At 40.3% G+C, this 25,660-nt stretch overlaps 1 protein-coding gene across 3 annotated transcripts in view; it reads left to right on the top strand.

Annotated features, from left to right (window-relative positions):
* The window catches only part of bcas3 (BCAS3 microtubule associated cell migration factor), a 915,794-nt gene that overhangs the window by 4,144 nt on the left and 885,990 nt on the right, over positions 1–25,660 (top strand). For all 3 annotated transcript variants that reach the window (XM_059973657.1, XM_059973655.1, XM_059973656.1), the window contains exons 2-4: positions 7,934–8,027; positions 12,783–12,837; positions 14,718–14,793. In XM_059973657.1, coding sequence (XP_059829640.1) covers positions 7,957–8,027; positions 12,783–12,837; positions 14,718–14,793 — 202 coding nt within the window. In that variant the 5' untranslated portion in view covers positions 7,934–7,956. The remainder of the gene's footprint in view (positions 1–7,933; positions 8,028–12,782; positions 12,838–14,717; positions 14,794–25,660) is intronic.

Raw genomic sequence — 25,660 nt, 5'->3', positions numbered from 1 at the left:
CTCTTTAGTTTTCCAGTAAGTATATGGTTTTTGGGAAGGATTTCCTGTTTTCTGCTATTTCTTTTTGTGATTTTTGTTCTGATATCCCTCCCAGTGCTCTGACATTGATTTCAAAATTCTTTTGAACTAATTTCTTTTTTTTGTTTAATACTGCATTATTTGTAATTCTCATTATATATACTTAAGTCTAAATTCATAATGAAAACTGCCTTTGCAAATAGTTCAGCCTATAATTATGCTTTACTGCCATGGGTGACACTATAGTTCTTCAGAATTGTACTGCAAGAAAATCTGCTGTACTTTGCTGTGTTTAATTGTATCAGTGTACACAAACACTGGGAATGAGTGGGTTTAAAAATGCATCAGTAGCCTTTGATCCATATAATTATGTTTCACTAAGAAAGAATTTATTTTCACTCTTCACCTGTGCAGACCTACGGGCAGCAAACTGGAAGTTCTACAGCTGATAAAATACTTCTGATAGTTTATTGCTGTAGTCTGAACACTTGATTAATGTTCCTTTACCGGTGGCCATCCGCTGAAACTGGAATTTTCAGGTGGCAATCTGCCAAAAGCAGGATTTCCTATCCTCATTCACGTTCTGAAATGTCAGTCCATGATCTCCTTTTTGCCACAGTGAGGCCACTCTTAGGGTGTGAAGGAGCAACACCTCATTCCGTGAGGCATGAATGATGATTACTTCTAGTAATTTTTTTTTCCTTCCCCCTTCCCTCTTCTGTTCCCCATTCAGGCTTCTTAATTTTTCTCATCACCTGCCTATTATCTCCCTCTAGTGATCCTCCTCCTTCTCTTTCCTATGGTCCAGTCTCCTCTTCTACCAGATTTCTTCATCTCCAGTCTTTATTCTTTCCCACCCTCTTGGCTTCACCAATCACCTTCTAGCTTGTCCTTCTTCCCCTCCCCCGCCCCCCCCCACCTTTTTTTATTCCTGTGTCTCCCCTATCTTTGCAGTTCTGGATTATCTGAAGATTTCAATTAAAATTCCGTTTTCCAATTTTGGCTTGAATTGTGGATGAGTCATCACACATTTTATTTCCATGCTCCTCTCTGTGCAGTCTGCGTCAGCTTTCCAGCAGAGAGGTTGCCATCGTTCTGGCAAGAACATAATAATTAGGAGCTGGAGTAGGACCCTCAGCCCCTTGACACTGCTCAGCAGTATAATAGTCAGACTGCTTTGATTGTAACCTCAACAGTTCATTTGTTTCTTTGGTAAACTTTCAGGCCCTTGCGCATCAAGAATCTATATACTTCTGCCTAAATGTTCACGGACCCTTTCCCCAATGGGTTGCAAAGAACTTTGCTGCTTAACTACCAAATTTTGAGAAGTGATCACTTATTTGTACTTTTTGGAATTTTTTCCTTATTTTGAAATATCTTCTGTCACCTGGACATGAGTCACTTTACACCAATTGGGGTTCAATTCCTGCAGCTGCCTGAAGGGAGTTTGTACGTTCTCCCTGTGACCGCTTGGGTTTTCTCTGTGTGCTCCAGTTTCTCTCCACAGTCCAAGCATATACGGTTAGGTTTAGTAAATTGTGGGCAGGTTATGGTGACATTTGTGGGTGGCCGCCACAATCCTCGCTGATTTGATTTGACGGAAATGAAGCATTTCACTGTATGTTTCAATATACCTGTGACAGGTAAAGCTAATTTATTCTACTTTGAATTTACTGTGATATTCTGTGGTGCTAAATAGCAACCTGGCAGATTTATTTGTTATTCAGACTATTTAAAAACTACCCATTCAATTGCTTCTCTCTTTCTTTCTGAGAAATAAAAGGTGGTGGATAAGTTGTGGAGAAGATCCCGAGAGGCAGGATTTATGAGACATAATTGATTAGGGATTGTCAGCATGGCTTTGTCGAGGGAAGGTCATGCCTTACAAGCCGGATTGAGATCTTTGAGGATGTAACGCAACATCTTGATGAAGGTAGAGCAGTGGATGTAGTGTCTATGGATATCAGTAAGGCATTTGATCAGGTTCCCCATGTGAGACTTCAGAAAGTAATGAGGCATGGGATCCAAGGAGACCTTGCTTTGTGGATCCAAAAATGGCTTGACCACAGGAAGCAAAAGGTGGTGGTGGATGGTTTGTATTTTGCGTGGAGGACGGTGACCAGTGGTGTTTTGCTGGGATCTGTTCTTGGGACCCTTCCTCTTTGTGATTTTTATAAATGACCTAGATGGGGAAGTAGAAGGGTGGGTTAGTAAGTTTGCTGATGATACAAAAGTTAGGTGTGTTGTGGATAGTCTGGAGTGTTGTCATAGGTTACAGCGGGATGTTGCTAGGACGCAGAACTGGGCTAAGGAGTGGCAGATGGAATTCAACCCAGATAAGTGTGAAGTGTTTCATTTAAGTAGGGCAAATTTGAAGACAATATAATATTAATGGTAAGAATGCTGGCAGTGTGGAGAATCCAAGAGATCTTGGGTTCCATATCCATAGGACACTGAAAGCTGCTGTTCAGGTTGATAGTGTTGTTAAGAAGGATGTGTTACATCCAGGCAGGATGTAAAGGAAGCTTGGGTCCCAAACCACCAGATTCAGAAACATTTATCTCCCTTCAACTACCAGGCTTCTGGATAACTTCACTCACCTCAACAGCAAACTGATTCAACAACTTGTGGACTTACTTTCAAGAACTTTACAAATCATGTTCAGAATCAGAATCTGGTTTAATATTACTGGCTTATGTCATGAAATTTGGTGTCTTTGTGGATGCAGTGCAACACAATATATGACAATAGAGAAAAAACTTGAATATTTGGATTTTTTTTGTATTTGCTCAGTTTGTGTTTTGCTTTATGTTTGTCTGTCTTTATATTTAGTTTTCTCATTGATTCCATTGTCTTTCTTTGTATCTACTGTGTACACCCACTAGAAAATTAATCTCAGAATTGTATATAGTGACATATACATATTTTGATAATAAATATACTTTGTACTTCAACTTAAAATAACTACAAGGGAAAAACTATTCAGATAGTGCCTATATTAGCTCTGAATCATTAGTTCTGAGGGTAGGTTTTCAATATATTCCTTAATGTTCATTGCAAGGAAGTAATCAATCTTAATTTGTCTAACACACACTTGTTCTCTCCAGCTCAGTAGGCTAACACTACCAGGGAAGAATGTTGCACTGTTGGATTTGTCCCTTTGAATGCTGTGTTGTCACTTGGATGACATGTTAATCTCAGGCCCTGTCTGGCCTCTCAGATTGCTGAAGAATATCCCGAGGCTCCATTTGAAGTGCCTTGGCCAATACTTATCCGTGAATTAATATCACTGAAACAGATAATCCACCTGTTATCACGTTGCTGGTTGTGGCACCTTGTTATAAGCAGAATTGATCACCATGTTCCTTTCACTACAAAGAAGCAGTACTTCAAAATTAATTTACGCAACACGCACAAAATGCTGGTGGAACACAGCAGGTCAGGTAGCATCTATAGGAAGGAGCACAGTCAATGTTTCGGGCTGACACCCTTCATCAGGAAATTAATTCTCAGCTTTGAAATGTGTTTGATGTTTCTTGAGCTCGTGAAGCAGGGTCGAACTTTCTTTTCAAAAGCAACTGCTGTGAAATATAAACATTAAACTCTAGAAATGCTGACCCTAATTTTGATGCATCTTGAACAAGAGTGAAATAAACTTGGATTGATTGAATAACACTGCTAATTGTGGTCTGTCTTTCCTGATCAACATTGTATCACGGATCTTTCCTTTTGCTTTTGCTTCCAAGCCTGCTTCCTCTGCAAATTAAAACTTGTTTGATTTCGAACCTTTCCCATTTCTGAAAGGGCAACTGTCTGAAGCATAAACACGAGGGATTCTGCTGTTTCTGAAAATCCAAAATAATACACACAAAATGCTGGAGGAACTCAGCAGGCCAGGCAGCATCCATGGTAAAAAGTGCAAAGGGTCTCATGAAGTGATCCTGATGAAGGGTCTAACCTGAAACGTCCACTCTTAATTCATTTCCGTAGATGCTGCTTGACCTGTTGAGTTCTTCCAGCATCTTTTGCTGGTTAGACCGAAACATAAACTGTTTTCCTCTCTGTAGATGTTGTTTGAGCTGTTGAGTGTATCTAGCATTTTCTGTACTTTTTTCATTTAAGATTTCTAGAATCTTTTAAGCAACTGTTGTGAGTTTTGCTTCTTCCTTGACTAAGCTCAGTTTGAAATATTGAAAGTAGTTTGTATCCCTTGGAATATTTCTCACCATTTGAGTTTGTTTGTGCCCCTTGGATCAGCTTTTTAAAATAATTATTTTTTTCCTATATTTTGTAAAGTCATTAATTTAAAATGATTCATTCTCTGGATGTGGATGGTTGTAATGAGACCAGCGTTTATTGCTCAACTCTAGTTAGCTAGTGGGTGGTAGTAACCTTTTTTGATAAATCTGAGTAGATTGCTAAAGCAACTTCACAATTCAGTTGTGTGCTGGCTGCATTAATGCGGACTGGAATTGTCTCTCAGTTTAAGTGGATAAGGGGAGTCAACATAGCCAAAAGAGGACATGGGCTGATGGGAAAAGGGGAATTTTAAGAGATTCTACAAGTATAATAAGAGCAAAAGGGTACCTGGAGAGGGGTTAGGTTCCCTTAATTAACAAGGCTCTGTGTGGAGCCACAGGAGATTGGTGACATGCATGAGTATTTCCCATCAATATTTACTGTGAAGAAATAACAAATTAAAGGAAATGAACAGTGAAGTGTTGGAGCACAAGATGTGGTCCTGGTGTTCTTTAGGCATACAGTATTAGGAGCAAGGTTCCCTCTAAGCTGTGCAGTGACTGAAATGCTCCCGTGCACATAGCCTTTGTTGCCACGCAGCTGGAATAGCACGCAGCTACAAAGTTCAAAGGTACAATTTAATGTCAGAGAAATGGACACAATATACATCCTGAAATGCTTTTTCTTCAACCATCCATGAAAACAGAGGAGTACCCCAAAGAATGAGCGACAGTTAAATTAACCCCAAAGTCCTCCCCAGCTCCCCCTCCGGCGTGTAAGCGGCAGCGAGCAACAATCCCCCTCCCCTGTAGCAGAAAAGAGCATCGGCACTGACGCTGAGCACTCTAGGGTGAGTTAAGCAACAGCAAAGACACAGACTTGCAGTTACCCCAAAGACTTCATGTTTCACCTGGTATTCAACATATTCTCCTGAATAAGGGAGAAAGCGGTGTCTCCATTTTCCCAGTGAGTGGAGAGAAATAACAACTGGTTTACGACGTTAAAAATCCACCACGTTGCTTTTTTTCAAGCTCTGCGCTCAAAAACTGGGCACACAGCCGCAGATATCCTGACTCCCCCGATGACGCACGGGGGGGGGAGGTTTGTAAAATATGAAAGAGTTTCTTTGTTGTACAGTATTTCACTACAGAATTAATAAATAAATTCAAATGTATGTGATTTTTTTTCAATTTTCATTTGAAATATTCATAGTATGCATATTACAAGAAAATCTTTGAAGTGTCACACAGTTTTCAGGCCATGTTTTAAAAAAAAATCCTGCTCAGAGCAACGGTTGGTCTGCGCAGCTGTGAAAAAACTTAGAGGGAATGTTCATTAGTTGATAAATCCCAGGGTCGTAATATGAGGTGTGTCGGGTCAGGCCTTGTCCTGGCAGTGGAGAAGGCTGAGGGGTTGGTGTGGGAATGGGAAGGGAATTTGAAATGGCTTGCAGGTGGTGATTGAGCCTAGGGCACTAATCCACAGAACTGTAGTGAGATCCTTGAGCTGGGCTGATTAATCACCACTGGCACCAGACATCATCATTTGTGTAAGGTATGACTTTACCTTGTGATTCCAATTATCTTCGGTTTTATCGGGGTTACTTGACGTGACACTCAGTCAAATGCTGCATTGTCAAAAATAGTCTCCTCACCCTGCCTCTGAAACAATTGCTGTGGTAGATATTTGGTAGAAGTCAGGAGTAGAAAGATCTTGGGCAAAACCTTGAGTGAGCATTAGTGAGCAGTTTATTGGTGAATAAGTGCCGCTTGATGGCACTGTCCTGATGGCTTTCATCACTTTGCTGATGATTGAAAGAAAATGCTCGTGACCAACAACATTCTAGTTTGCTAAGCAGACCGAACTGCACTTTGCAGCCTCCACTTTTACGCAAGCCATGAAATGTCTATTGCCATCTTTTATGAAAGATTCATAAAACAAAAGATTTATGAATGATGTTGTTTACTGAAATTTATCTGAGCATTATTTGTGTCTCACAGGATTGAATGTTACTGAGGTGATCTTCTGTTGTGTGTAATGAGAAAATAATCAAATTAATGTAATTTGTAGGTCTGGAGCAAAGTTCTCCGTCTTGCCCAGAAATATCGGTTTCCTGGTTTTGGAGAAGATGCTGCTGTAAGCCTCAGAAAATTGATACCGTCATGAAATGAAATTTATCTTTTTGAATTACAGAGTCACACTCACTCTCTGATATAAGATCAATAGCTTTCCAAAAGCCACTAACTTCACAATGAAACCTCAGACCCAGTTATCCTTTTTATAAATGTATTGATTATAAGCTTACTATGCATATCCTGGTTAATATAGACTTACTACTATTCATTATTTATGCAAGTTTTATTGAAACAAATATTGATTGTGGTATACGTATTGAATAACTTGGTGCAGAGTGCTGAGTAGAATTTGTATGTTCTAGCTATTAGTAATGGATACCTTTATCAGGTAATATTAATGATTAGACATGAGTTTCTTGATTGTGAGAATAGTTGGAGCAACCTCTGACATACTAGCCTCCACAAGTAGAATCCAGAGTTTTGGAGCATCTTGGCATCAGTATATAAGCCACGCATACAAACAGCTAGGGGAATTTGGCAGGTCAGGCAAAATCTACGGAAATGAGTAAACAGTCGACATTTCGGGCCGAGACCCTTCTTCAGGACTGGAAAGGAAGGATGAAGACAAAAGAATAAAATGATAGAGGGAGGGGAATGAGGCGAACTGGAAGCTGATAGGTGAAGCCAGGTGGGTGGGAAAAGTAATGGAGAAGAAGGAATCTGATAGAAGAGTGGACCATGTGAGAAAGGGGAGGAGGGGACCTAGGGGGAAGTGATGGGGAGGTGAGAAGAGGTAAAAAGCCAGAGAAGAGAATAGAATAGAAGGAAGGGGAGGGATTTTTTTTAACCACTAGGAGAATTTGATATTCATACCGTTAGGTTGGAAGCTACCCACATGGAATATAAGATGTTGCTCCTCCAATCTGAGGGTGGCCTCATCTTGGCACAAGGAGGCCGTGGACTGGCATGTCAGGATGGGAATGCAAATGGGAATTAAAATGGTTGGCTATCGGGAAGTATCTTTTTTGGTAGATGGAGCAGTGGCACTTAACAAAGTGGTCCTCGTAGCTACCTCTGCTCCATCTGTCTAAAGCGGAACTCCTTGGTCTTCTACCTAGTCCCATTTACCTGCACCCAGCTCATATTCCTCCAAGCCTCTCTTATCCATGCACTTATCCAGACTTCCCTTGTTACAATTGAACTTACATCCACAACTTTTGGCAGCTTGTTCCTCACTCATGCCATCCTCTGAGTGAAGAAGTTCCTCCCCCCTCTGATTCCCTTTTAAAAAAATTCTCTTTTCTCTAAACCTATTCTAGTGTAGTGAGGGGGAAAAGCCTGCATGCATTCACCCTGTTATATACTCAATTTTTCATATCTTTTTATAATATCTTCTCTCCTTTTCCTGTGCTCCTGGGAATAAAGTCCTAACCTATTCATCATTTCCCTAACTCGGATCCCCAGGTGTTGGCAACATCCTTGTAAATTTTCCCTGCATTGTTTCAAACTTACTGATATCTTTGGGACATCTTAATGTTAAGAATTATATAAATGTGTAGATTATTTTTTGATAGATGACTAACAGTTTGGATTCTTTTCAGTTTAGTGGCAGAGAAGAGAAGCTATGGCTACAGACTCTCCACGTCGTTCCAGTCGTTGTGCTGGTGGAGTCGTGGTCCGACATCAGGCAGTAACGTAAGGAATTTACTTAATACTGAATTTATTTTCTGCTTGTTAAGTTTGTTGGTTTTGCTGCAACGTTTTAAAACTGTGGAATAATTATTCAAAACAAGAAAGTATCCTGTGTGTCTGGAAGCATCTGCAGAGAAATTTAATATTTCAGTTGATAACCTTCCTTCAAAAGTAGGAAAAGTTAGAATCAAACATTTGATGTTGTGGAAGAATGAGGAGTGAGGAGTGAACAGAGAGAATGTTTGTGAAAGGGTAGAGAGAAGGGAGAGAGGGTAAAATGCCAGAATTTGTTAAGAAAATAACAAATGGCTTGGACAAAGTCAACATGAATTTATGACATTGAAATTCTGTTTGATAAAATTCTAGTCCTTTAAAATTGAAACTACTTAAGGCTTGGTAATTCAAGTGCTCATCCAGATGTATTAAATGTTGTGAGAATACCTGCAATTTAAGGCACTGTGTTTTAAAAAGCAATGACCCTCTAGTTGAAAATTTCATTTTTTAAATCCTCTTTAACCCCTTCTCAAAAGGATGCCAACTGGGTTGGGACCTCTGTTGTGGGGGATAAAGTTCCTAATTTTCCCGTTATCTATGTCCTCATTATTTTGTACATTTCTGTGGGGTTCCCTCAGCAGCCTGTGCCCCAAGGAGAACAAACTCATCCTCTGCATTCTTTCAACACAACCAAGACATTTTATCCCAGGCAACATATTGGCCTGCATCTTCTCTAGTGCATCCATGTCCTCTGCTTAGAGTGCCAACCAGAATGGCATACAGCTATAGCTTCACCAATGTTTTATAAAGTTGTACCATGACCTCTGTGCTTTATGACCCAGCTAAGAAAGGTCAGTGCTCCATGAACTTTGTTCATCTCGTTACTACTCTTGTGCTGTTACCCTTGGGAGTCTATAGACTTTGTACTGTTTTCTCTATTCTACAATACTCCTAGGGCTCTACAATTCCTCTCTTTAAACATTTTAGATCCAGCATTTCCTTCCCCTTTTTTTGTTCCCAGAGCAGTTAATTTCTGCCTTCTGTCTGTTTGACTGTGTTTATTATTCCCATTGTGTTTCTCAGAAATTTGTCTTCATACTCAATTATGGTATATTGCTTCAACAACTCAAAGGAAGACACAATAAAGGTAGTCAAATGTAAGGCTAAGTCTCCAGGTTGTCTTTCTGGCAGCCCTTTTCCCTTTATTTTCTCTGCTTGACTGAAATGGATGCCTCAGTTAATATATTAAGTACATATTGAATGAGTAATTTATATAGTTCATAATAACTATCAATTTGTATTTAGCTACAGATCCATCTTCAGCACATTCTGACACGTCCTTTTGGTTGACGTGTGACATCTACATAAATTAACCATGAGTGCCTGAAATAGCATTTTACTTACCAGTGGCATGTCCAATTACTAATTCATTTCTTTTCACTGAGAAATTTTTTGGGCTATTTATCTATTGGTGCCAAAATTGGTAAATGTAGTTATTTCTAGATCAATCTACCTATATGCCAAGTCCCAATCGAATAAAAGAAAATATATGGGAATAATGTTCCTTTTAAGAGATGAAATAAGTCTGGTAAATTGTGACATGGAACATAAGAGTTTATAAAGTGCTTTGAACTTGTTAGTTAGCATGAATACTTAACAGTACGCTGCGTGGCAGGTGTTCACCTGTTCTAGGGTGGTTTTGTATTGCGCTTGGTTTTTTTTTAGTGGCTTTTCAGAATGTTCCTCCATGTGTGATTTCTGGCAATGGTATTAAAATTGATTTGATCCAGCTGTGCTGGGAAATAGCACTAGACCAAGGGTTCCCAACCTTTTTTATGCTATGGACCAAAACCATGGGGTCTGTGGATCCCATGTTGAAAACCCTTGCACTAGGCTAAGAAATGGATGAACTGGAGGGAATTTCCACAAGAACATTAGTATTAAGATCAGCCTCTTGAAACTGTTCCATCACCAGAAAGGGCTTATGGAATATGATCTTTGGTTTCCAATTTATCTTCTAGCTGGTTTCCCATACTGGAACCTGCTGTCTCTCAAAAAATCTCTTAATCTTCAGAAGGCTCAGTTGGCTGAGTCCTAGGAAGACGTAGTGGAGGCAAAGACATTGAGAAAAGGGAGTAGCTTTTACAGAATGGGGGCTTCCTCCTCCTGCTATGGTTACTTTGCTTAGTTGCCTTTGATATTTTGAGTGGTTGTTTCTGCTTCAGGATGTGGGGTTTTCTTGTTGTACTGTTTATTTAAGTCAAATAAATCCTTCTCTGTGAATTGATCTCAGTTCGTTTGGCCAATAGGTGGTGCATTCTACAGTTTTATTGCTGTTCTACTCTGAATTCTGGAATTGTACAGACTTTGCAGCATTTACTTTGCTTCATTATTTATCTGGCCTACCTGAATTCAGAAGTTTAGGAACAGTAAATACCCTTCAACCATCAGGGTCCTGAATCAGTATGGATTACTTCAACATTGAACTGATTCCACAATCTACAGACAAAAGAAAATCTGCAGATGCTGGAAATTTGAGCAAGACACAAAAATGCTGGAAGAACTCAACAGGCCAAGAATCACTGAGGGAAGGAATACATTTGATGCTTTGGGCTAAAACCCCTTGGCAGTCCTGCAGATTTTCTGTTTTTGTGACTGGCAAACAGTGACAGACTATAGCCAGAGTGGACTATGGTCACAAGTAGAAGCTGGCTACTTGACGTGTTGAATTTATTTTGTGTATGAAGGAAAACCTTATGATCGCTAGTTCAGGTTGGGTGATGTCAGGCCAGCTTGGTACTCTTTGCACAAAACACAGTTTAGCAAGTCTACCTGTGGTAGAGTGCACCCAGGACAAAATTCTCTGAACAGTAGGGTTAATGATGATAGTTGGGTTGAATATGAAAAAGCTGTATACCCTAGAGGTAAGGTTTGGATTGGCTGAGGCTTTGGATGGTTGAAGCTTACATTTTGATTTTATACGCAAGCAATCATCACATCCAAGACCCATTGTCATTGTCAATTAATTAATGCTAGTGTGCCCAAGGCAATTGCTGTTTGTGGTTGTCAGAGTCTTCGGGGCCACACATAAAATTCAAGTGCAGGTAGGTTACATGAATTTCAAGTTGCTGGTGGTAGGATTTATTGAACAATGAAAGGACAGTCCATAAAGTTAAGGAATGGGAAAACAACAACAGAAAGTTAGTACAGTGTCACACCTGATAGAGCTGCTGTCCAACGGTGTCAGAGCCATATTCTATCCTGACCTTTGGAATTTGTGCATTCTTCCTGTGCATTTGTGCGTGGGATTCCTCTTGCTGTTCCCACTTTGCAAAGATTTGCAGATAGCTATGTTAATTGACCATTGTAACTTGCTCCTAATGTGGGTGGGTGAGTGGTAGAACCATACCACCACAATGTGGGATGTTATTTTTTGTTAGCCTGTTCTCCTCTCCTTTCCTCTTGCTCAAAGGTGAAAGAAACCGAGAGATATACTGCTGTAACAGCATGAGAAATTTTGATTGAAATCACCAAATAACCTGAAATAAAACTATAAAACTGTTTGGAAAGCATGCTTGTAAAGTAAAGATTTACAGGTTTGTCACATGTACATCAAAACCTCCAGTGAAATGCATCCTTTGAGTCAACGACCAGTGCAGTCTGAGGACTCTTGAGGACAGTGACTCTGAGGACTGCTGGGGGCAGATCGCAAGTATCACCATGCAACCAGCACCATCATAGCATTCTCACACACTTCTAATCTGTACACGTTTAGAAATGCGGGAGGAAACTGGAGCACCCAGAGGAAACCCATGAGGTCTCTGGGAGAACACGCAAACTCCTTCTAAACAGCAGTGGAATTAAGCCTGGATTACTGATCTGTAGAGTGTTATGCTAACCACTAGAGTGTATATATAAAAAAAGGAACAATATTTTTCAGATGAGCATTTCTGTTTATTAGCCAAGAATATACTGACAGTGGGAGGAAAGGGCTGTTGAACTGACAGCCAGGAATCATCCAATGGGTTTTCATGCAGAGAATGGTTACGATCAGGAATGCTCTTTATAGGATTGAAAGTGGAAGCAGACTCAATCATGACTTTTATAATGGAACAGGGTAATTAGGAAGAACTGATGTGGGGAGAGTGGGGTTGGGGGTTAGTGTGATGAAACTAACTGGTTGCTGTTGCACAGAGCTAGCATCGGTGATGGGCTGAAATGACACTTTCTGCGTTGTGGAATTGGCGTTCCTGTGTATTGATCCATAACCTCTTCTTTTTCCAGTTAACTTGGGAACGCAGTGTGTCATGAAGATGAGTGATTTGGGTGAAGAAACAGGGCGGTTGGTGGTAGAAGGTCATTTGATTTAAAAAAAAAAAAATCTGAATTCAGCAATGTATACAGAATGAACTCAGTAGGTCAGGCAGTGTATGGTACATGGTGGGGAATAAACAGTCAATGTTTTGAGCCAAGACCTCTAATCAGGAATGAATAAACATTGACTGTTTATTCCCCTCCATAAATGTTGCTTAACCTCTTGAGTCCCTCCAGCATTTTGTGTGTATTGCGCTGAATTTCCAGCATCTGCAGAATCTGTTTATGAAATGTATTCAACCAGACTTGGTGACCTTACGTGTAAAATTCACCACCTCTTCCCCTTGCTTTAGCTGCTGGAACAAAACCTTCCACTCATTTTCAGATTATACTTGTGTGAATCTGAGGTAACTATGAGTTCTGCCATGAAATATTTCTGTTTATTTTCAGGGAACAGTCATATATGGAGAGTGTTGTTACCTTTCTACAAGATGTAGTCCCACAGGTAAGTGCCAAAGGTGTGCAGATTGTTGATCGGTTCACTTCTCCACTATACATGCAACAGTATTTCTTGGATAAGTGCTTACAAAAAGCATGGCAATAAAAAAAAAACAGAAAGTCTAAAAGCATCTGAAAATGGAGAGGAAAAGGGAAGGCTCACACTAAAGTAGCATCATTTAGGACAGCTTAAGTGCTTAACAGCTACAAATATGAAAGCATAATTGTAAACCAGAAATCACAAATGTATTTTCTATTTTTATTGTAATTGTAAACAGAACACACAAAAAATTCCCATTGATATCAACCTGATAATCACCACGTGATGATATTTTAGTTAGGTCATAAGACAATAAGATATAGGATCAGAATTAGGCCATTTGGCCCATTGAGTCTGCTCTGCAATTCCATCATGGCTAATTATTATCCCCTTCAATCCTATTCTCTTGCCTTCTCTTCGTACCCTTCAATGCCCTTAATAATCAAGAACCAGTCAACTTCTGCTTGAAATGCACCCAATGATTTGGCTTCCACAGCTGTTTGCGGCAATGAATTTCATAGATTCACCACCCTCTGGCTTAAGGAATTCCTTCTCAGCTCTGTTCAAAGGGGGACATCCTTCTTTTCTGAGTCTGTGCCCTCTGGTCCTAGAATCTCCCACTTTTGGAAACATCATGTCCACTCTATTCAGGCCTTTCAATATTCGATAGGTTTTGATGAGCTGTCTCCATTCTTTTAAACTCAAACAAGTATAGGTCCACGAGTGAATCTGCAGATGCTGGAAATAAATAAAAAAAACACAAAATGCTGGCAGAACTCAGCAGGCCAGACAGCATCTATGGGAGGAGGTAGTGACGACGTTTCGGGCCGAAACGCTTCATCAGGAGTGAAGTAACATGGGATGGTCGAGGGGGGATAAGAAGTGGGGGGGGGGAGGGATAAAGTAGAAATATAGGTCCAGATGATTATGCTGTTTGAGATGTAAAAATCCATGATAAAAATTCCTTCACTGATCTTCAGAATTATGCCACAGCATTTTAAAAACTCAATTGATAACATATGAGGCATTTTTTTAATACCTTTTCAAAAATACCAAGCTTTAAACTGCAGCATTATCTTAGTGTTTAGTGTCTTTAGTGTTCCTAGTTTTAAGTTAAGTGATGGGGTGGATATACTTCTCTACCAAAGGAGATACCAGATGCTTCTTCCCTCAGCTAGCCTGCAGGTCACCCTTGGGCAAGGTGTAGCACCTGCTTAGCCCCTGATCAGGGTCACGTGAAGCCATGGGAGCTGGTGGTGGATGGTCGTATGAGCAGTTGATGCAGATCACAAGTCCCGGTTGTGTGACCACTGATACCAGGTGGACGATGTCTGAAGAGAATTGATAATGGCTGGGATTACCCATCTTATAAAGGCACTGCCTAGAAGAAGACAATGGCAAGCTACTTCTGTAGAAGAATTTGCCAAGAATGATTACGGTCATGAGACCATGATCGCCCACGTCATACAACACAGTGCAGACTGATAATGATGAGTTTTAAGTTAGTGTCTCTGGCTTCAGTTGTCTGTCTCTCTTATCCTCTTTACCTCTTAAGATGCTCTTTTCAACCTTTTACTGAGCTTGTCAAATTTTGTTTGATGATACTCATCTGAGGCACCTTGGAATATTTTACCATGTCGTAAAATAGGATAGAAAAATGGAGGGCTATGTAGGAGAGAAGGGTGAGATTGATTTTAGAGTAATTTAAAAGGCCAGCACAATATTATGGGCTGAAGGGCCTGCACTATGCGGTACTGTTCGATGATGTTGTTGCTCCTCACTGTAGAAAACGGATCTAAGTTCTTCTATTGTTTTCATTTTTTTCCATCAATTTTACTTTCCCTTAGGCATACACTGGCTCAGCTCCAACAGATGAGAAAGAAAAAATAGTCTGGGTTCGCTTTGAAAAAGCTGATATAAATGGTAAATGTATTGTTTTTCTTTGTCATTTACTTCCATTTAACTTCTATTTATTTAACCAGAGTTTGTATATGCAAAATTGTGACCCAAATTCGGTGCAGCTGCTTTGTATTTCATTAAAGTTTTTGTGACATAGTGGTGGGTGAGTAACAGATTTTGTTCATATCAGAGAAATAGAAATGTTCTTAGTGGAACTGTGCAACGTGACGAACACAATAATCGAGTGTTTCAGCTTGAAGAGCACAGATGAATGACTGGTGCAAATGATGCTTTAATTTGAAATAACAGAGTAAATGTATTGCCCAAAAATGGTATTGGGGAAACATTAAAAAAGAGTTGCTTTGTGGATTAGCATATTCACCAATCCCTGGGTGATGGTTGGTGAGTGAAGAGTTTCTGCTCTTGATGTTGAAGCAGCTTTTGACCAGGTGTGACCTCCAGGAACTCTAGTAAAAGAGCTGTTGGATCTGGTGATATTGATCCAAGGTTCTTTGGAAGTCAAAAATGAGGCGTAAAACTTCTTGCTTATAGCCATTTTATTAAGTGTTGCGAGGATGAAGAATGAACAGAGAACAGGCAAAGAAAAAAAAGTCACGGTTGTCTGATACTCAAATTAGAGATAAACGAAATTCCAGTGATAACAGTGATAACGGACTATAAAATAGTCCGTCTCAACTTCACTCTCGACTGTTTGGAGCTTGAATTGTGTTTGACGAAACACTTTGCTGCGTGTCTGTAAGCAAGTTTTTGATGGACAGAATTGTTGATGATGCCTTCCATTGCTTTGTTGATTCAGAATTGATTCATTGGATAGTAATTAGCTGAATGGAATTGCCTTACTTATTGTGAGCAGGACATGATAGACACGTTTTCCTAACTGTACTGCAACTGCTCTTCTAGAGGCACGGCTGGTTCCGGAGTGCAAGACTTCAGTTCTGTGTGTTGTGCATTCATTGTGCCTTTGCAGTATTCAGTGCTTTAAGCCTTTTCTTAGTGTCACACGGAGTTATTTACCTTTACCGAAAACTGGCTTCCAGAATGTTCCACATTCCAAAGGTGTATGGGTTAGGGTTAGTAAGTTGTGGGCATGAGATGCATGGCGGCACATCTTCGGATTGTGTTGGTCATTGATGCAAGTAACCAGTTTCACTGTATGTTTTTATTTACATGTGATAAATACAACTATTCTAATATGTTCTGTAATGGTGATGAGATCTGAAATGATGGCATATACTCACCACTTTTGATTGGCTGTGATTGTGAGTACCTTCAGCACTTCTCTATTTGGCATCTCCTCTTGAACCTGATGCTGCTCCTGACTTGTCCTGCCATTCTTTCTTAACCAGAATTAACCCTCTGTCTTGATAGTAATAGTAGAGTGAGGAATGTGCTTGGCCATAAGGCTGCAGATTATGGCAGAGAACAATTCTGCTGATGTTGATCCAAAGAAGTTCATGAATAGCAGGTGTGAGATGCCAGACCTGATCTAATTTGATCCCATTTAGCATTATTACACTGCTGCGTAACACAGTATACTACTAGTCTGCAGACAAAGTTCATCTTCACAAAGGCATTCATCATTAAGGACCTGCATTACCCAGGACATGCCCTCTTATTATTGTTACCATCAAGGAGGAGGTACAAGAGCTTGAGAACACACGCTCAGCATTTTAGGCGTAGCTTTTTCCCTGCTGCCATCAGATTTCTGAATGAACAATACCTCACTATTTTTTCTTTGCTGTCTTTTTGCACTACTTAATTTGTGTGTGTGTGTGTATGCGCATTTATTTATTATATATAAATAAGAGCAAGAAACATTATAAATATAAAATGTTTTTATTGTAATTTATAGTTTTCGTATTGTTATGTTTTGCCATGTAGTGCTGTTGCAAAACAACAAATTTCACCACTTGTGCTGGTGATACGAAACCTGATTCTGACTGTGCAGTGATTAACTTCTACCAATTTTTTTGTGGACTGATACTTCTTCCAGAGGTGGATAGGTGAGAACGTTCAAGTAGGATTATTTTTTGTGTTGGTTCACTTGCTCCCTGCCTTATAACGACCCTGGCAAAAGTATTCTTAGGTTTTTTTCTCTTCATAGATGCCACATGACTTGCTGAGTATTTCCAGCAGTTTTGGCTAACTTGGCCACTTAAGTGCAACCAAACCACTCTTGGATAGTATGTTGACATTCCCCATCCAGGGTACATTCTGTACTTCATATTTATAGTGCTTCTTCCAAGTGTTGTTCAAGGGGAAAAAACATTAATTCCTCAACTGAGAGAGGATGGTAGATTGTAGCGAGAAGGTGGTTTTCTACCCCTATTGATTGATCTGATACCATGATCCTATCCTGAGGAGAACATCATTCTTGACTTAAGTGATTGCGAGAGAGACACCATGAGACGTTTCCGAGTTAAAAGTAAAATGTTGAGAAGTTCCAGGGCTAATCCCTTCTGTCCATTGTATCACTTGCTAGTGAGTTGGGACGTACCCAAGGATTGCAGTTCTGACACATAACTGTGGATATTTCTGTTTGACTCACCTGTAGGAAAGCTCTTGTAATTTATTGTAAAGTTTCTTATAAAGTTGTAAAATTAGCTCCATCGTGGATACCAGCCTCCTTAGTATCCAAGACAACTTCATCGAGCGCTGCCTTAGGAAGGCGGCATCCATCTTTAAGACTCCCACCACCCAGGTCTTCTCATTATTGCCCTCAGGAAGAAGGTACAAAAGCCTGAAGGCACACACTAAGCTATTTAGGAACAGCTTCTTCCCTTCTGCCATCCAAATTCTAAATGGACATTGAACCCATGAACACTACCTAACTACTTTTATATTTTTATTATTTTCCACTACTTATTTAAAATTAACTATTTAATAGATGTGTATATATCTAATTTCTTCAGTATTTATTTATCATGTATTTCATTGTACTGCTGCTGTAAAGTTAACAAATTTCATGACATACACTGGTGATATTAAACCTGATTATTCCACTTTAGACACCAGATTTAGTCTTTCCTTCTCTGTTTCAATGTAATAGTACTGGGACAACACAGTGGCTTGCTATGCCCTACTGGTAAAGTTTGGAGTTACAAATAGACCAGATTAGCAAGACAGCTGATCTCACCTAAAAGACACAACTAAGCCACAATTTATACTTCTGTGGTTGTTGTTATGAATGAAAAATAGTTTCAAATTATTAATGTTATTTATGTCCAGCATTGTCATGGGTAGTTTTTGAACTTGTATAGTTCAAGCCTGTGGATTACTAGAACTCTATTCTGACTGCTATACTGACACTGTACCCTATGATTTGAATGCAGGAGCTGAGTACAGGAACAGTTTATTCAGCTCTACTTTTCCATGGGGGGTTGATGCTTCACTCAAACCTCCCTGCATCCTGATTTTACTGTCAACTGTTTATTTCTCCCCTCACATAATCAGATTTAGATTTGGATTCAGATTAATTGATTCATCATATGTACATCAAAACGTACAGTGAAATGTATTATTTGCATTAATAACCAACACAACTTAAGGATACACGAGTGAATCTGCAGATGCTGGAAATAAATAAAAACACAAAATGCTGGCAGAACTCAGCAGGCCAGACAGCATCTCTGGGAGGAGGTAGTGACGACGTTTCGGGCCGAAACCCTTCATCAACAGTGAAGTTACATGGGATGGTCGAAGGGAGATAAGAAGTGGGGGGAGGGATAAAGTAGAGAGCTAGGAAGTGATAGGCTGGAGGGAAATGGGCTGGGGGAAGGTGGAGAATTATGGGAAATAGAAGAGAAAGAAAGGTAGGGCTGGGGGGGGGGGGAGATTATAGAGAGTGGGGGAAAGAGAGAGAAAGAGAACCAGACTAAAATAATAGATAGGGATGGGGGTAAGGCAGGGGCAGGGGTATCAACGGAGGTCTGTGAGTTGAATGTTCATGCCGGCAGGTAGGAGGCTACCTAGGCGGGAGATAAGGTATTGCTCCATCGACCTGCGTGTGGCCTCATCTTGATGGTAGAGGAGGCCATGGACAGACATGTCGGAGTGGCAGTGGTCTGTGGAATTGAAGTGTGTGGCCACAGGGAGATCCCGCCACTGCTGGAGGACTGAGCACCAGTGTTCGGCAAAACGGTCTCCCAGACTGTGGCGGGTCTCCCCAATGTATAAATGGCCACATTGGGAGCACTGGATACAGTATATCACCCCAGTTGACTCACAGGTGAAGTGGTGCCTCACCGGAAAGGACTGTCTGGGGCCTAGGATGGTGGTGAGGGAAGAAGTGTGGGGGCAGGTGTAGCACTTCTTCTGTTGCAGGGATGAGTGTCTGGAGGAAGGTTGGTGGGGAGGGATGGGGGGGATGAATGAACAAGGGATAAAAATTCCTAATAATAAAATAATAAAAATTCCTAATAATAAAATAATAATAAAAGGCAATTCCTGCGGAGAGTCGGGGGAGGGGAGATGTGGCTGGTGGTGGAATCACGTAGGAGGTGGCGGAAGTTATGGAGGATTATACGTTGGATCTATAGGCTGGTAGGGTGATAGGTGAGGACCAGGGGGATCCTAAGGATCTAAGGATGTACTTGGGGTGGGGGGGGGGGCGCGTAATTGTCGCCCCATGTGCTGGCACCAACATAACAGAACAACACGAGTACAACAACAGCAACAATAGCAATATAATGACCCTTTCCGCCCTCCAATCCACCCACACACCCACCCGTTCACGCACATAGTCTTTCAACCCTAGGGCACACTGCTTCCCAGCCTCCAGCCTACAGTGGACTCTAGATTTGAAGACATTGGGCTTCCAACTTTCCTAGTGGACTAACAGATCTACTGCTTTGGCCGTCAAGCCTCTACATCTTGATTTCAATCCCTGTCTTTAGTATTGAACTCCGGACTCACCCCAAACTCCAGGCCTCGAACTTCAGATTCGCCGATGATGGAACTCCAGACTCACCAACTCATGTACTTAGGGGGTCATTGGTCCTCATGCCTCCTACCCACATGGACCTCCTATCCTGGGATTTGTCAGGGTGGGCAAGGGGGTCTCACTGACTGGTGGTGGCATCTCCAACCTTCATCCTTGCTGGTCTTTGTCCATAGCACTTACCAGCCTTGCATTTGTCCATGGATTTCCTTTGTTGCACATCCACGTCGCTGGCCTTTGAATGTGGAGCGGAGGCCTGGACCAGCCAGACCTCTAATTGATCACATTCATGTGTTCAAGCCCTAAACTGACCCCTAACTCCCCTCTCTATCCATAAAACCATCTCTACAAACCTAAAAGAAACAACTAAGCAAACTTGCTTTTAAATACGTACATGGCATTTACTTAAGCCTCTGCTTTGTGGTAGTGTGTTACACATTCTTGCCAACGTGGAGAATAGATTTATTAGTGACTGTACCATTACCTATAATACTTGATCATGGCATAGGTCTTGGAACAGGAATAAGAGATTTTCCAGTGTTGGAAAGACAATATGAACTTAATTTGAGATGTACTAAATGCTAACATTGCACTGTTTGGCAGTCAACGTTAATTGTTGAATACTTCAGAGTAAATCTTTTGTCAGTGTAATTATTTTGGGATTAGATCAGATGATTAGATCACAGCAGTTCTGAGAACCTACAAACTGAAGTGTTGTACTTGCCTTTTATTAGTATTTTAATCTGTGCATTTCTCACATTTACGGCTTTTGTAAAGTGCTTCTCAGTTATTGACATTTTAGTTGCTCAGTTCACTGAACAGCAGGGCAGCACATGCCAATCATTAGCTGTAACTTATTGCAAGTGAATGCTTCGCTTAAAGCAGTTACTTACTGTTTGATCTAGTCGAACCACGAATACTTGTTCAGTGAAGTAGAAAAGTAATCGTAAATGTGATTGTCGAGTGTGAATGGAAATGTTGATCTGAGCTTCGTACTTCTCTGCAAAATTGAATTTAACCAGCTCTAATTTGTGCAGGAGCAGCAGCGTTAATATAGCAGAATGGCCCAGGGCAAGTTCAAGATAGGAAACTAGATTGTGACGAGATACAGCTTTGGACTGGGGTGGGAAGAGAAGTGAGTTTAGAATTTATTGTTGGAATATTAGCAGAATGCTAAAGAAGGGGGGAAAATGTTCCTCACATACAAAATGAAATACTGGTTCCCCTTCAAATTTGATGCTTGATGGAGACCTGCCATTGTAGATCTCCAGAGACTGAGTCCCATATATCCTGGAGCCAATCTATTCCTGTTAATCTCAAAGCTGTTTGGAAGCCTGCCCTAAGCTGTGGAAATGTGCTACTTACTAGTTGTCGGAACTCCATTCACCATGGTTTTTAGAATTGATGTAAGCTGCAATGGGCTCCAGTGGGAAATGTAAAACTCTCACTTTTGTGTATCGGCAGCTGGAATCTGTATTCATCCAATTTGCTGTAGTTATTTTTCTCAATGCAAGTCACTTTTATTTGAGAGATTTTATTGGTGAACTTTCAGGACAACTTTCTTCCACTTGTGTTTAAAAGAAAAAGCAGAGCTTCATATCAAAGATGGGAATATATTGCTTTGATCAGTGGTTGTGCAATTTTTGATAAATCATGATTTATACATAATAGTTTTTAAAAGCACATGCACAAAATACTAGAGGAACTCGGCAGTCAGGTAGCATCTATGGAAAGTAATAAATGGTTGTTGTTTCAGGCCTAGACGCTTCATCAGGACATGTGTCATTACTCTGGATTTCCAACATCATAAATCACAATCAAGAATATCATAAACACATGAAATAGCAGCTTTGAAGATTTTTATCTAATAGTTTACTCAGGTGCATGGGTTTACTGTTGCAGTCCACTGTATTTGCAGTTAATACTAACTAGATGCATGGAAATGTGGATTAACAAGGATAAGTGAAATCACATTCTTGGAAAAGCAGTAATTTCAAAAATGATTAAAAGTAAGTCACTGATATTTTATGTTTCCATTGTTAACATTTTGGATATTGGTTGGCATTACTTAGACTAAATCTGAACAAGGACAAGGGATTTGTCACTCGGTATCTTGAGTCTACATTGAGATTTAACATCATGGTTGATCAGACTAATCTTAAAACAACCTTACTGTCTATGCTGGAAACCTTTCACTTCCTTTTCAAAAATCTATCAACCTCTGCTTTAAAACTATTTAAAGACTTCCATCAGTAATTGAGAAAGAGAATTCTCAAGAAGATCCTTCGTTTTAAATGTGTGACCCCATAATCATTAAACAATGATCAGTACTTCTAGGTTCTCCTCAAGTGGAAATATATTCTCCACATCCTCTCTGTTAAGTCCTCTTGGGATTTAAGTTCCAGCCGATATATATTTGCCTATTAAGCCTTTACTGATAAAGACAACCTTGTTTTCCCAGGTTTTAGTTCAGTAAACTTTCCCTGAACTGTTTCCAACAGGTTAACACACTTCCTTAAATAAGGAGACCACTAATGTACATAATATTTCCAGATGTGGCTTTAACAGTGACCTGTATAACCTCCCTACTTTTGTATTCAATTCCCCAGGCAATAGATGAGAATATTCTGCTAACTTTTCTAATTACTTCCTGTACCTGCATACTAACCCTTGATGTACCCGGATCCTATGGTTGGCATAGTGATGGAGCAGTTAGCATTGCTGTCTCACAGCTTTGGGGATCCCAGTTCAATTCTGCACTTGGTAATGTTCTTCTTGTGTCACAGTCCACAGGGGACTGTCCTGTCTCCCTTTCTCTTCACCATCTACACCTCGGACTTCAACTACTGCACAGAGTCTTGCCACCTTCAGAAGTTTTCTGATGACTCTGCCATAGTTGGATGCATCAGCAAGGGAGATGAGGCGGAGTACAGGGCTACGGTGGGAAACTTTGTCATATGGTGTGAGCAGAATCATCTGCAGTTTAATGTGAAAAAGACTAAGGAGCTGGTGGTGGACCTGAGGAGGGCTAAGGCACTGGTGACCCCTGTTTCCATCCAAGGGGCCAGTGTGGACATGGAGGATTACAAATACCTGGGGATACGAATGGACAATAAACTGGACTGGTCAAAGAATACTGAGGCTGTCTACAAGAAGGGTCAGAGCCATCTCTACTTCCTGGGGAGACTGAGGTCCTTTAATATCTGCCGGACGATGCTGAGGATGTTCTACGAGTCTGTGGTAGCCAGTGCTATCATGTTTGCTGTTGTGTGCTGGGGCAGCAGGCTGAGGGTAGCAGACACCAACAGAATCAACAAACTCATTCGTAAGGCCAGTGATGTTGTGGGGGTGAAACTGGACTCTCTGATGGTGGTGTCTGAAAAGAGAATGCTGTCCAACTTGCATGCCATCTTGGACAATGTCTCCCATCCACTCCATAATGTACTGGTTAGGCATTCCGACCTGTGGCCATCAAACTTTACAACTGCTCCCTTGGAGTATCAGTAACCCTGAGCCAATAGACTGGTCCTGGACTTATTTCCACTTGGAATAATTTACTTATTATTTAATTATTTATGGTTTTATATTGCTATATTTCTACACTCATCTTGGTTGATGCGACTGTAACGAAACCCAATTTCCCTCGGGGTCAATAAAGTATGTCTGTCTGTAAGATTTTGTCAAGTTCTCTGGTTTCTTCCTAAAATATGCTGGAAGGTTAATTAGCTACTGTAATGTATCTTTCCATGTAGGGTAACTGACACAGGAGTGGAAAGGGAGTAGATTGGCATATGAAGATAAAGATTAGCTTATTGTCACATGTATGTTGAAACACAGTGAAATGCATCGTTTGCGTCAAATCAGTGAGGATTGAGTGGGACAGCCTTTGAGTTTTACCACACTTCCAGCACCAACGTGCCATGCCCACAGTTTACTAACCCTATGTATGTGAGAGAACAAAGCAAGAAGAATAAGGAAAGGAACTGATGAGATTACACTCTGGGGAGCCAGGATGGGTCTATTGGGCTAAAGGGCCTCCTGAATTATTGTAAATAAGTTAGTTCCATCTCTTGTCATCCCTGATTAATTGGACTCTGAAAACTCACTCATTCTTCAATCATTCTTTATTTTACTTGTCACCACACAGTGAAGTCTGAACAGAGAAATGTTATTTTTGTACAGAATTGACAAGCAGTTAGGGATATTGACCATTTGGTAAACTCCTTATTTGTTAGATCAGTCACCTTTCACAATACAGGTGTTGGAAGTCAATAGAAACTGCAAGCTAATTCTGGATGTTATGTGAAGCATTTGTCCCGTAATTGGTGTAGGAGCCTCTTCCTTCTAGTCTCCAGTAAGTAAAAGTAGCTCTGGGAATCTGCTGTGCTATGTTCCTTTAAAGATCTTTCTTGCCTAGGCTATCTGTACTCAATGTGCAATGCATCCTTGCATGGACATTGTTAACCCTTGTCTTACTACAACTTCCACACCCTCTGCTTCTCAATTCCTGACTGAATACAAAAGATTGGCTCGAGTAATTTGCTTCCTTTAGATAGTAGCAATGAAGCTATGCAAATTCCAATAAAATGTTTTTATAGAAAATATTGTAGTCAGCTTCATGAGAAGAGAGAGAAGGTAAGTGAACTAGCTTGGCACTTACTCTTTTTGTCCTGGTGCAAAGTTAAATGATGATTCTGCTGCTGTCATCAGAGTTGGTCGCAAGTGTATCCACCATATATCATGAAATTTGTTATTTTACAGCAGCAGTACATTGCAATACATAATTACATATATTGCAATAAGAAATGTATATAAAATTAAATGAGTACTACTACAAGAGACAAAAATAGGTAGCGTTCATGGATTCATAAATAAGTTGTGTTGTGTTTGCTGATTTCTGTAATGTTCATGGACTATTTTTTTTGTGTGACTGTAGTTCACTGATACCTCGTGTGTGCTTTATGCTGTGTGTGACTGTTGATACTGTGTTTTGCACCTTGGCTCTGGAGTAACTCAATTTTGTTTGGCTGTATCCATGGGAATTCATGTAATGTTGAATGACAATTAAATTTGAACTATAAACTGTTCAGAATTCTGATGGTGGAAGGGAAGAAGCTGTTCCTAAAACATTGAATGTGTGTCTTCAGGTTCCTGTAGCTCCTCCTTGATTGATAAGAGGGCATGTTCTGGGTGATGGGGGTCCTTAATGATGGATGCCGCCTTTCAATATTGCTTCAATATTATCTTGATGTGCATCAGACTTTGCTGTGTGCCATGTGATTTTGTTATTCATTTAGAGTAACAGAGCATCAAACTCTAAATAACTGTTCATGCAATACTTTCCAATTTTCTGCTGTAGTGGTATATTCCAAATCCTTGAAATGTAATCTGGTGCTCTTTGTAGCGCATAGTTGTGTCAGAATAGAATGTATTTTTGAGACAGGACAGAATGTGCTGTTGTTGACCAGAGATTATGAAAAGCAAAAAAAAACAATGGTTTGCGTTATGTAGTATCTTTCACTTATAATATCCTAAAATGCTTTTGAAATATAGTTACAGTTCCAATGTTGGAACTGCAGTAATGACAGTAATATTCCGCACAGTAGTTTTTTAACACAGCAATGACCTGCATCTAGCAATGTACACTATAATGACAAAATTATCAGGCTGAGGATTAAAGTTGTTGTCTTGAATGAGGATCAGAATTGGATTTATTATTACTGATTTATGTTGTGAAATTTGTTGTTCTGAGTCAGCAGGACAGTACAATAAATAACACAGTAAATTACAAGTGGAGATGCGTAATAAGCTGTGCAAAAAGAGAGCAAAATAGTGAGGAAGAGTTCATGGACCATTCAGGAATCTGATGGCAAAGGGAAAACACCTGTTCCTAAAATGTTAATTGTGCCTTCAGGCTTCTGTACCTCCGCC

This window comes from Hypanus sabinus, chromosome 6 (genome assembly GCF_030144855.1).
Source record: "Hypanus sabinus isolate sHypSab1 chromosome 6, sHypSab1.hap1, whole genome shotgun sequence".
NCBI lineage: Eukaryota > Metazoa > Chordata > Chondrichthyes > Myliobatiformes > Dasyatidae > Hypanus > Hypanus sabinus.
This window is presented reverse-complemented; position numbering and strand designations above follow the sequence as displayed.